At 37.2% G+C, this 13432-nt stretch overlaps 1 protein-coding gene across 1 annotated transcript in view; it reads left to right on the top strand.

Annotated features, from left to right (window-relative positions):
• PCSK5 (proprotein convertase subtilisin/kexin type 5) overlaps positions 1–13432 on the top strand; it is a gene marked incomplete at both ends in the record, with an annotated part of 197944 nt that overhangs the window by 36777 nt on the left and 147735 nt on the right. Inside the window, one exon of the mRNA XM_079548178.1 lies at positions 9817–9930. Within this exon, the coding sequence (XP_079404304.1) occupies positions 9817–9930 (114 nt within the window). The remainder of the gene's footprint in view (positions 1–9816; positions 9931–13432) is intronic.

Below are 13432 nucleotides of genomic sequence, written 5' to 3'. Positions count from 1 at the left end.
TCACATGTGTAGTGAGCACTCTGGATGTGTTTCTGGGGCAATGTTTTGATCTTGGTGTCACACAGAGCGCTGTATGAATGCAGACAATATTTTAGTAAAATAAAACACTCTCACTCTAAATCCTTTCCCTATAATCCACTTTAAGCAGTCCTATCTATTGATGTGTTGACTGTTGCTTGTATAAGCTGTATTTAACCTAGATTATTGTTTTCCATTTTTTTGAGGGGGAGTAAATTCCATCACTCTCATTAACTGAAATTCTAAATAAATATGGGGACCAGAATATAAGTTTATCTTTGTATTTGTGAAAGATCCAGATGAAAAATTTATTTTTAAGTACTTTTCCCAAACCCAGCATTAGTCCACTCTTTTCAATAACAGTTACAACAACTGTATATGATAATATAATAAAGCCAGAATTTTTGCATTTTAGACAAGTTTCTGTTTTCCAGGGTGTTCCTAAGAAACTGTTTCTCCAAAATACAGCTGCCAAAAAGACTCAAAGTCTGTAAGACCAAAAGGAAACATTGTGGTTATCCTGTCAAACCATCTTTGACCAGATGTCATGTGGCTCCCTGGAACTGAATTCTGTTTGAAGCAGAATATAGCTTTTAGAAATCTTCCAATTTTAATGAAAACATTACAGCAAAACACTGTTACCAACAGTGGAGTTTCCGAAAGTCTTTCAGTTGTTCCATTTTTCCTTTATCTGATGTTATCTATCTTCAACCTCTAGCTGTTTCCCATTGCTTGTTCCTTTGCAACAGGTTGGCAGCCTGCATACATTTTGGATGCTGTAGTCTGAACATTTGTGAGTTTCCCTTTCCCCATGTAGGAGGAACACCTTGAGAAGCATTTCCTTCCATGTCTGTTTTTCTGTTAATCATTTCTGCGCTGCTTTCTGGAGTACATGCTGTACTTACACGTAGTAAGCATGCATCCCTTGCCTTGAATGCAGGAAGCCGGCAGTGAGATTTGTCACCCTGCTCAGTACACATGTAGGACAACCTTGCTTGTCTCACCCAAAAACAGTTTGCTAAGCTAATCTGGAGGAGGCATCATCTGAAGTTCCTGAAACTTCTATCTGCAAAATGTCTGCTGTGGCAAAAGCTCATTTCAAAAGATGCATGTTTGCACACTTGTGAGTATTCATAGCCATCATGAAAAATCACATTTATGATAGATCATTTTATAGTCTTTTTATCCTAGCAGAAGTCCAAGTAGATATAACTCATAAAGCAGTGAGCTTTATGAGCTTTCGAATGATGTACACATAGATAACAGAAATTTTGGCAAGACTTACAAACCATACTGCAAATTCATGTGACCAGTCTGACTGAAGATTGAAAAGCTTTAGTATATATACAATTGAAAATTCTGTCCCATAAATAAGAGCCGTGGAAAAAAAGGCTTTTCATTGTCTTTTTCTCAATTTGTAATTTGAAGAGTGCTGTGAATTATGAGCATTGAGAGATAAAGCCCTAATTGAGTGACTGCTCTGGGCATGTTTCTCATGTCAGAATGTGCGCAGGGACTGTCAGGGAGTTGCAAAGCCAAGATACTGCCCTTGTTTCACTCAAGGCTTTAAAATAAAGAAGAGCAGTAAACAGCAAGTTCATTAATCAAGTATCACTCTTGCTTTTATGTGGTCTGACTTGAAGAAACTGAGAGATACCACCTCACTGGAACCACTGTCAGCAGTTCTTGAGGTGTGGGAATAGTACTTCAGTTGAAAAAACATTTGTTTTCCTTCAGCCTACTGGATGTAGGAGAGGAAACTTCAGTCCTTTTTCATTTGCCTGGGGGTCTGGACTGCACTGTTTCCTCTGTCTGGCTGCCGGTGTCTTTCATAAGTTGCTCTGCAGATTATTTCAGAAGGTGATGATGATGTTTAAGAGATCCAGCAATCACTGTTTTCATAGCACCCAAATTCACTGCCCACTACAAGCTGGAAGAGTTCAAGACTGAAAGAGTTGCACTGGAGCTTGAGCTACAAATAGAGGAGAAGAGAGATTAAACCAGCAATGTCTTAAAGGACACAGGAATTTTCCTCTTTTTTTTCTTTACATGCTTTATGCTGGAGAGATGATGTTAAAGACTCTTCTCTCCTGACTGGAAGAGATGGGTAAGAGGACATACATACAGAGGCTGGCCATGAAAGAAGTAGGAGAAGTCCTCAAGTTGTGCCACAAAGGCATCTGAAATGCCAAAGCGCTTTTGACGTGGTATGAAATATGTAGATATGTCACTGATATTTCCATAAAGAACAAAACCCAATTATCTTTAATATTTTGCAACTCTGAAACTGAGGCTTGAGTTAAATACTTTTGACCCAATTTTGAATTCTAAACATACACTTTTTATTACACATTAGGAATAGGGTGGGTTCAGGAAAAAAAACCTAATAAAAGATGCTTTTCTTATGATAAAGAATATACTTACAGTAGCAATGCCAAGACAATAGAAAACCTACAAATATAATCAGCTTTTCATGTGGCTTAGAGTACTCTCAGAACAAAAAACTGCTTGGCTTGGTATTTACTATACGCTTTGTGATGGAGATTTTCCATAGAGGACATGTGTCGAAGCATTCTATGTTGGCAAAGATGCTGAGCCAACGTACAGGAAATAAACTGAATAGTAGATGATAGCTTTTCCTTTTGTAGAGAGAAGCACTATTGTATAGGGATGATTTCAAGGAGATTTTGGCTAGTGAGGAGACTACTCTGGAATAGCATCCTGTGTTTGCTTTGGTTGAGACTGGTAGAACACTTTTGTATATTACATACCACTTAATTCTGAAATACTTTTACTACCTCAGCAATTCTCACTGTATTTGGTAACTTGAAGTGGATATCTATGGTGGTAGAAGCCACAGCAAACTGTGGACTGATGTGCACCTTTGGAATTGCTCTGGTATATTTGACCCAAGTTTGTATTCCTAAGAATTCATTTTGTAAGTTACTTAGGACAACTGAAATTAGCATGTACAGATGTCTGAAATTCATCATTTGTGTTAAGAGTTGCAAGGACTACTCTGAGAAAAGGAAAAATCCATCAGAAATTTCTACCGTTTTTTATTCATATATATCATTGTCATAACACTAATACAAGCATAAGCCTCAAGATATATCAACTGCAAAATATTAGACTCCAAAGCTAAGTAAGTTTAGAGAGTTTAAAGTTTTATTCTCTTGTAGATGCTGCGTTTAGTATCAGCCTTTTATTAAGAAGTTGTGACTGTAGACCTAGGCTAGATGAAGTCGTGATATATCAGTTTGCATTTGGAGTGATGTTAGTAGTAATTCTCACAGTCATTGGAATTCCAGATTATTATACTGTCCCAAGACCAGATATACTTACATTATATGTGACAAGGTAAGAAGATAGCAGTTATAGAGGTTTTGCTTTGTTTTTAAAAATTGTGTTTCCATGTAATTCATGAGTTGTTATGAGGGGAACTGTGTGAACCAAGGTGGCAAATATTAAAGTGCATTGTATAAACAAGAGAGTTACTTTCAAGCTGGTACAGCAAAATTTTTTCCTGCCTTTCCAGTAGGATATACATTGTGGCTGGCAGTGGACATTCTGAACTCCTTCAGAATTTCAATGTGGTGCCTGCCTTTCCTAGCATAATAAACTGGCAATGAACTCTTGTGAGACAGGGAAGGTGTATTGCTGCCCCTGCCTGGGCTGTGCACTTTTTTCTTGTGTTCCTTTCCTACTTACTCCTCCCAAGTCTTGCTCTTAATGCAAGAGACTTCACTGCCACACGCAGCTGGAGGCGGAATTGTGTTGATGCTTGTGAAGAGTTGTGAGATCTGGAGATGGAGAGGGTAAGAAGGAAAGACAGATGGATTTTCAGATCTGTTTGCAAGCACAGCTGTGGATAAGGGTACCTCAAGTATGTGGAAGTATGCCTGAGTGCTGTAATGGGTTACTTTTGTGTAGCAGAGTAGGTAGAAACAACTTAATTCATATCAGGGCTGCTGGTTTTTCTGTGGTCATGAGATGGAAAAATATGCATTGAATTTCAGCTTTGTTCCATAGGTTGGGCTGCTGTAGCTTTCTCTGCAGTTGTGCAAGACATGTTTCTTTGGGCAAAAGTAGTAATTTCAAGCGTTCTCTGCAGTCTTCTTTCCTTTTCTGCTTTTCTTTCTCTACTTAGCCTGTCTTAAAATCTTTTTTTTTTATATGTTGCTTTTATTCAGATTACATGTAGCATAATTATGACAACTGCTTTGATCGTGGATTGTCTTTGACCCTTGCTGAAGAAGAACATGGTCAACCAGCGAGAATGCATCACTTAGCACTGCTGGATTCATTGACTTTTTATCCAACTTTAGACCCCTGCAGTTTGTGAAATGGCATCCGCAATAATTTTCCAAGCTCTTGACCTATGTCAACAGCTTCTTTATCCAACTGTCTTCATCTATTTTTATGTGCAAATTGACTGCTGCTACTATGAGTCAGAGCATACTGATAGGTTAGGAAAACAGCCTACTGTTCAATTATTTAAAAAACATGCAATTCCTCCTAAGCGGAGCAATCCAGCTTTAGGAGTCTCACTTCTGTGGCTGCCCGTCAGCAACGGGAGGTATGCCAGTGGCCTCCCCAGCCCTCCTGCATTGCTGAGTGATGGCTTCAGTCTCAGCTCTTCCACAGCCAGGTTGTGTTACTTGGAGATTGGCATATCCTCCTACACTCCTTAAGTCCTGAATTTTTTTACTTTTTGTTTTCATAAGAATGTGAAATACAAGTGGAGAGTGTTGTCAGATTGTGTGCTAAGTAGAGCCTGTCACAGAAAGTTTGATGATGGTAACAGCTCATAACTGACTGTTTCTGCTACCATAAGCAGTCAGAACCATTTTTCTTTTATATCCCACAATGGGCCAAGCACTGTCTTGGTTTCTTTCTCTGGAAGTACCACCCTCTCTCCTGTCCTTTCCTTCAGCCTGGGTCTCACATAAACGTCAGCACTCAATGTTTAGGAGTGAAGGCTGAGGTGCAGCAGGTGCAGTGTGAAGCCATCCCAACAGAGAGCAGGTTGTCGCATGGTTTAATGTTGCCCCTTTTGCTCATTCAGCCTGACTCCATGCAGATTCACTGCTAGCTTGGTGATACTTCCCATGTGCTCTGAGTTTTCTGTCCTTTCTTTCTCTTTATAGTGTTCATCTGACACTTGCTTTCATTTTAGCTGAGCAGGAATTTGTAATTTCTTAGAGGTGCAGGACAGACTGAAGTGAATGATGCTGTGATTATGTTTGAGAGTGGCACCTTAAGCAATTCCTTTTCATAAACTGAATACTCACATTTTTTTTTTTTTTTTAGTTCTGCAACATAAAAATAATAGATTTTGATGTGAAATGCATACATTACTCAGAGTTAGGGTGTTCCTTCCCTGTGCATTCTTTCCTCAAAATGGAAAGGTATATGCCTCCAACTTGCTTTCATACCTTCTTTTTAATGGTAGCATTTTCACATGCTTAACTTGACACATTTTTAATCAATTTGAAAATATTTATTCAAGCAGACCTCCTCATGACATATTTGAAAAACGAAGTAAGTGCTGTTTCACAAGGTTATCTCGTGTTTGTATTTTAAAAAACACCCTGATTTGATAATAGGTGGATTTTTCTTTTTTTCAGCTTTTTAAGTTCTCCCATTTGTTTTTCAAAGTTTTTTTCACAATTTCTTGCAGTAGAGTTCTTACTGTTGCATACATACACGGGGCTGCTTTTTCATGAGTTCTGTTAAATAAATGAGAACGAAGGTTGTAGAAAGCAGTTCTGTTTCACCTAGAGATAACATTTCATTATATTCTTTATGCCTACAGAGAATGAAAGCATGATGTACTAGAATAAGCTCGGAGCAACTTTTATTCCATAGCGTTGTTTCATGCAGGTTTGTGAAGAAGAGCTGTGTTGTGTATAGAACAAGCCTATGAGTGAGGAGACTGGAAATGATTTTTTTTTTTTTTTTTTTTTTTTGGAATGGTTTGGTCTCCAATCTGGCTTGGCTTTGATTTCTAGACATTCAGGAAATGGAACTTTCAAAGCTGAAGTCAGTGGGAAAATGTGCACTGCTCCCCCTCAGCAAGTGTGACTTTATGGAAATGTTAAAATGCACCTCATTGTTCGCATAGAGTCTCCTTTTGGCAAGAGATGGGAATCTGTATAATCAATTACTTCAGAGATTTTCCTTCAAGGACTATAGTTTAGGAAGTGTAGAAACTTCTTAAAAGAAAATATTTTTATACAAATGAGCTCTTTTCATACTGAATCAAACAAATCCAAGATGTACCAGGCATTTGACAGTGACACGTGCATGAATACCCATAAAATACTCAAAGGAAATACTAAAATAACTGCTGAGACTTGACCTAGTCTTCATTGATATATCCCAGTAATTGTATAGTGTAACTTAGACTAAAGACTACTGGCAAGTTTTTCTCTTCAATTTTAAAAGAAAATAAACTAGCCTTAGTATTCAGTAGAGTGTTCTATTTCTGTAGCAGTGATATTTTCTATAAACTAAGCTTTATGCACTGACTTCTCAAATGAGAAAATGGGTTTCCTGGAATGTTTTAAACTACATCCTAGATGGGTGTATCAGCGCATCCTCAGTATAAAAATAGTTACTAAGCAGATCCTAACTGAAGCTGTTTGATAAAAATCTTGCAGAGAAGGCTATACCCAGGATTGTGATCAAGCCTGCTGTATTGCTTAGATTTACTCTAGCTAGCATCCTGCACTGTCTCCCTCAACACAGTACACAGTCACTGTATCTTAAAGGTCATTTTGACTCCCTCTTCCCCTTCTATTTAAATGGATATCTGCAGGTGCCTGAGGTGAGTCCTCCTAGTGTACATCGTATCTATGATTATGGAGCTGCCCATGCTATCTTCCCATATGTGTTCTTATGCAAACATTTTATTTGCATAAATCTGTATTTGAATGAGACCAAACAGCTATTTTATTTATAGTAATTTTACGTGTACATGAAATTGTCATTAGGCTTTATGGGAAGAGTTACATTTCTTTTTCTGGCATTGGGTCTGATTGTGCATGCTGTACAGTCCTGCAGAATTACTCTTTCATATGTTTCCCCTAACTTTTCTGGGAGCTGAGGAAACAGAAATTATAGGCAACATCCAGCATGTTTTAGGATCAGGCTCTCTGACAAATATACAATCTGTAGAACAGTCACTTCATTTTTTTGTTAAAAGGTGGTATATATCTATCTGTACGTCACTAAAATCTTAACCATCAGCTATGCTGGATTGCATATTATTGAATATTAAATCAGATGATCCAAGCTCCTGTACAAACACATGCTTGTACAAAAATATTTATGTATATGCATATACAGAATTGTTTATTTGTCTTATTATTGTTCATATTAACTGGAATGGCACACTGAGACAATATTTGTGATTGTTTAAACTAAAGGGCTGTCTGATAAATGTTCTCAGTAATGTCATCTGGCATAACAGGAAAAGAGAGAATGAATTAATTGTTAGGGGTTTTTTGAGGCATAAGTGTATGGATGTTCACTCTCAGCAAGTACTATGATGCCTCTACTGTTTATCTTTTTAACAATCAGTAGATATTTGCAGCTGAATAGGGAGTAAATAAATGGAGAGAACATATTTTCACAGTTATTGCTAAAGAGTTTTGCAGATTGTCTTGTGAGGAAAACCCCTCTCCTTCTTACATATATCTCATGATAAGATTTAGAAGGTGGAACTGTATAAGCCTTGAAAATCATATTTGATTGTTCAGACACATTGAATCTTTTTTGTTATTGGTTGCTAAATACTAGCATAAATTGGTGGAATTGTGGTCCATGGTTTGAGGCAATGCAGGCAGCTACTGAGTCAGGAATCAAGTGGTATACAGCCTTTCATCCGGCTTCAGATGTGATGGGAGGGCTGAGCCACCGGCAAGGGAATAAACTTTAAAGAAAAGAAAAGCTGTTCTGAGGGTCTGAAAAAGAGACCATATATTGGCAGGAGGTGAAAAGGAGATAGAGTTCATTAAATGTTAATTATGAATCAGTCTTTGTCATGGAGGAGAGATCCATTTAAGAGGGATGTTGATCACACTTTAGACCAGCCTCTTCAGTCTTTTGGCTCTTCCTCTTGTTGCCTCTGGCCAGATACACTCTACATCTTACATTCCCTCCAGAGTCCACTGCATGACATACAGAAGTCTGAGTGGGTGTCCACTTGATGGGATCTCTGGATCTCATTAGATCTGAAGGGCAGCCAGCTGTCAGATCATCAAGAGAGTGTCTACCAAGATGGATTGCAGCTTGGTCCGGAAGAGGAGCAGAGTAATCATGAGGAAAAGGCACTCTATCAGATACCTCAATTTTCTCTGAAGCTGAAAAGGATTTACAGTGGTTAATAGAAGAACAGAGAAATGGATTTCTGCATGAACATTACCTCATAGTCTTGTCTTCTTAAACCAGACAATTTCTTCACTAGTAGAATACTCTTAAACCTGAAGTTGATTCTTAAGAAAGGGAAAAACACAATTCCATTTTCTAAAAGAAACCATGGAAGCCATGTAGTAGCATTGGTAAAGGTAGAGGTAGTATGGATCTCAAGCAGAACTTCCACCGATGTCAGTGGACAAGTCTCTCTAAGGACCTCATGATTTGAAGCTGAATTGCAGATACAGTAGAAATTATCCTGCCATGGAAAAATGTCAATACTGTCTCTGACAAGTGACAAAGAGAAACATGTGAGCTGAAAGTAAACTTATTCTATATATATGTATGTGTGTGTGCATACACAGATATTCATGAACAGCAGAAATAAAAGGTGAAGAGTTGGCTGCTAAGAGGAAATGGCTGTCTTGCTTGGGAAGAGGTGAATTCAATTTTTATAGTTATATCCCATGAAACAATTCAGGAAAAATATGAAGTTTAAGTGAGATAGATGTGTAAATATAATCTCTTTTTTTCTATGTGGATAGTTATGCTGTTCACATTCATAGAAACTAGCTCCCACTTAGACTAGCCAGTGCCAAAATGCCTGCAGTCCTGTCTGCTCTAAGGCTGATGTCACTTTCAGTCTTGCTCTTTCTGAGTGTGTTGTGAATCTACGAAGAGGTATCTGACAGAAAATAATCTGATTTTAAGAACTCTGCTTTTAACCCTTAACTTTGATGTTTCAAGTTCTTTTTGATGTTGTTATAATTTGACCTTTTGCTCAATATCGGTCTTTTTCTCCCTGTACTAGTACTTTGCACTAAATTATGTTCTGGAGCGCCTGGCAGAGAGAATCTTGACACAGAGTTACTCTACTAAAATATATATTTTAATTCTGTTGTATTCACTCCAAGAAGTGAAGATGATTTAGATATTGGTTAAGCAGAATATTTTAATATTTTACTGAAAGCTTTTGTTCTCAGAAACAGACTTAAAATAAAGAACAGTCAAAAGTATAATTTATTTCTGCTTGTGATCTACTGTTACACTTTATAAAACTAGTTTTACAAATTTGGAAAAAAGTTCAATTCTAATAATGAAAAAAAATAACAGCATTCAAAAGATGATCGCAAATGAAATTCTTCTAGCAGGAGATATAAGTAGTTGTTCAGGGAGATTTGTAGCACTAACAGAATTGGGCTTATTCCCTAGTGAACCATATGCCAAGGTGAGCTGTGCATTTCGACTGCCAAAATGAACTCCTTAACATGAAATATGTCTTTGAGTATGGTAATGGGAAACTTCCCAAGATTTCACACATTTCTTGATAATCTCTATGAAACCCTAACACTTACCAAATGTTTTCCTGGTTGGCAGGTGGAGTGGATACAACAGCAGGTGGTTAAAAGAAGGATAAAGAGGGATTATAAACCTGGAGGTACCCAATCCACTTATTTCAATGATCCCAAGTGGCCAAGCATGTGGTACATGGTAAGTACATAACGGGTCATTGGCTTTGTTTCATGCCAGCATTTAGTTGTCTGCTATGATGTTTTGAAACAGGGCAAAATAGTGTGTTCAGAAGTAGCAAATTTACTTTTTTTAATGTAACTAATGAGGGTCTGTAAACTCCTTGCAGGTATTACAAGAAATCCCAGGGAGCTCTGCAATAGGAAACATTTATTAATGCATTCATTCATGAATGCTTCCTATTGCAAGATGTCTTGGGAATTATTTATTAGAGGATAAACTTTCAGCAGTGAGAAGGAAGGAACTTGGCTGCAATCTGTGGGAGCAGTGAAACCACTTGTTTTCAATGTGTCTAATTCACTGTCTCAGACATTAATGTGGTACAAATGTGTCCTGAAAGAGGAGAAAAGAGCCCCAAACACTATCTGCTCAATGTTGTAATTACATTCTCTTTACTAATGAACAATTCCATTGTTAAAGTAAATGGATTGTTTATACTGCTTCCCGTCTGACAAGAATTCTGTATTTTCTGAGCAAACTTATTTTTTCATCTTTGCTTGGTACTCACAGTTAAAGCCTGGAGTGGAACTCCTTAGTGACCATATTATCCTCATTGCACCTATGAGGGTACAAATAAAAAATTCATACCTTTGGTTACAGAAACTGAGAAGTAACAAGTTAGGCAATGGAATCCACCTCCCCATGATGGATACTACAGACTTGAAAACTTTCCCTGCTATTCTGCTGTCATAAAGTATTTGCATCTTGTTTCTTCACTATGTCAACTTCGTCACTGGCAGCAGGACACTCAGAATGTTCAGCTTGATAGAAGGAATTGCTTCAGACAGTGAGGAAATCATGCCTTTTTGGCAACAATTTTGCTGTAGATAGACAATGTCTTTTCAGGTATTTTGTTAATTTCAAAACACTAGTGTATTATTTCATGTGAATGAGCAAGATTGTTCTAAGAAAGCATTATATTTTTAAAAAATGTTTCTTTTTAACATTCATTTCGTTCTGGCTTGTAGTTTTATTGTTGCATGGACTGAAAAAGAAACAAGAGTATAATGTAAGCTTGGAGTAATTTGAAAACCAATTGTTGTTAATAAACACAAATAGTCAAAACTCCTCATCTTCATTATATAACACATACGAGTATGTCACCAACCAGAAGTTTCAGCTCTGTCTTTAAATGAAAGAGGAAGTACAAATTTGAAGGAAATAATAGCAGCGAGTCAAAAGCCCGCTAGTATGGTTAATGTTAGCTCATGTAATATCTCCTTTGCATTCCTAGCTTTGCATGCAAGTTTTTTTTTGCGTCACCATGGCTTTCTGGCGGAATTGGATTCGTATTTTTCTTGTTTTGTTTTGTTTCAAATCGATAAGAGGCAGTTATAACAGTTACCTATAGTTTTATTCAGGAAGACATCAGTCTCCTGTTTGTAAGTCAGTTGTGTTGCCTGGCCACATTGTTTCATAAACTCATTAGGGCAACAAAGAAAGTTTGGTGTTTGTTGTGTATAACTTTCAGAGTACTTTCATTTTTGTACCTGTATAAGAAGAACCTCACTTGAAAACACTCTGAGGAAGGACTGCCCCTGACTGATTGCATTTGCCTCCACTGAATAACTCTTGTATTTGCAGTATCTTTAATGTTAGTGGTGTGATGACATTTTGTTGAGAGCAACCAGTAAAGTATTAGCAAGTGCAGTGTTGGAACTGAGAGAATAGTTAAAAATATGCGAATGAGTTGACTTCAGGACTGACATGGTTCATTACAGATATCCTCATATGACTGTATTTGTGATCGTAACCATAGCTACTTTTGTTAATCTGGTTATCTTTATTAGTTAAAGAGAAAATAAAGGAATTGGAGGTTAGTTAATGATGTCAGTCATTGCTGTGCCAGAAAGAGGTTTTTAGGTTGCTGGCTGCAGATGTGTTATTGAGAAAGTAATAAAGTATTATCATGTACAGGTTTGCATTTTGATTAATAAGTAACTTCCTTGTGGTTAAGATTGATACCTTTGGCCGTTGAACTGGTGAAATCTCCAACAGGGCCGTAAATATAGTTCACATTTGTTGACATAAGAACTTTTATTCAAAGACTTCATCAAATAAAACATAATTAATATTTTTCTTGTCCAATTTTTCTTCACATCGATCTCCCTTGTAATTTCAATAGTTGAGACTAGAAATAATGCATTTTTGTTTGTGTGAAGTCAATGACAAGAACTTACAAGGGAATTCACACCTGTTTTGAGTCATTGCAAAGGTTAAAAGTATCTCTCAAGAACTTTTTCATAAGCTAATTGAAAGGTTTTCTTTTTATAGCTCTATTTTTCTCAATTTAGTCTGGAGACATTCATAGAAAGTGTAAAGAAATTAGAAATGTAGATATTTAGCGGCTTACAGTTCACAGGATCCCAAAGCAGATAGAACATCCAGAGCCACTCATCAGCTAAAGAAGTATGCTGGTACTTTTTCATTGCTACAGGGTTAGGTACTGAGAAATAACTTCTTTCATTGCTTTCTAACACTTAAGTCAAGGAAAACATATTTTGTCTTGCCTCACTCGGAGCAATGAAAGCTGGGGAAAAGACATCTACTTGATCATGACCTCTGATATTTAGGTATCTGTGTTAAGGGTAAAATAGAACCTTTTCATAGATAAAGTAACACACAAAACTGCACATGACAGTCTCTGTACAGCTGCTGTTTGAAAATGACCTACAGACTTGGTCAAACTTGCTTAGAATGATACCAAACAAGTAAAATCAAAAGGAAGGATGGTTCCTAGTTAAAATGTCTTTCCAAGTATTGAGTCAGGAGGAAGCTAAGTCCTGCATGCCACACCCAGAGCTCAGCTAGTTTTCCATTATTATGTTCCTTCTGTTAAATTTCTTCTCTCCCATTGGTGTTGACCAAATAACCTGTTTGTCAATAACTGGATGAACAATATATAATCTGCTTGTGTAACTGAAAGAGGTCGAAGTCAACCCTAAAATCCTACTGCTATCTGAAACTGTTTTACTTAACTTGTAGTAACAACAGTGTGTTTGGAATGACTTAAGGGGAACTTTGTGCCTAACTGATTTCACTGTTCCTGACACTTGGTTTAATGAGTTTCTTTCCCTTGGAAAAAATGGTCATAATAAATACAAGTGACTGGAAAAAAAATTGCAAATATATGGGAAGATGTGGTGAATATGACCACTATGACTCGCTTTTAAATAAATTTACTAGATTTCAGTCACAGTACTCTTTTCTGACTCTTCTTTCCCACTGCTTCAGAATACCTTCGTTACCCTCAGGAAAGGCTGGAGTGATAGGCACACAAGTGCTACCTTCTGCAGCTGCAGTCTTGCTCTGCTGTTATGCAGGCTCTCATTGCATAGTTTTGTAAAATAGAACATAACTAGAATAAATTAATTTACCATTGATTATTTTTTAACAAGCCATAATTAGTCTACAAAGACACAGACTGTCTTTGCAGTCAGTTCAGGAAAAAGTCTTTTTCAAC

The sequence above is a fragment of the Tetrao urogallus genome (assembly GCF_951394365.1).
Source record: "Tetrao urogallus genome assembly, chromosome: Z".
NCBI lineage: Eukaryota > Metazoa > Chordata > Aves > Galliformes > Phasianidae > Tetrao > Tetrao urogallus.
Note: the sequence above shows the minus strand (reverse complement) of the source record. Positions and strands in the feature narration are given on the sequence as shown.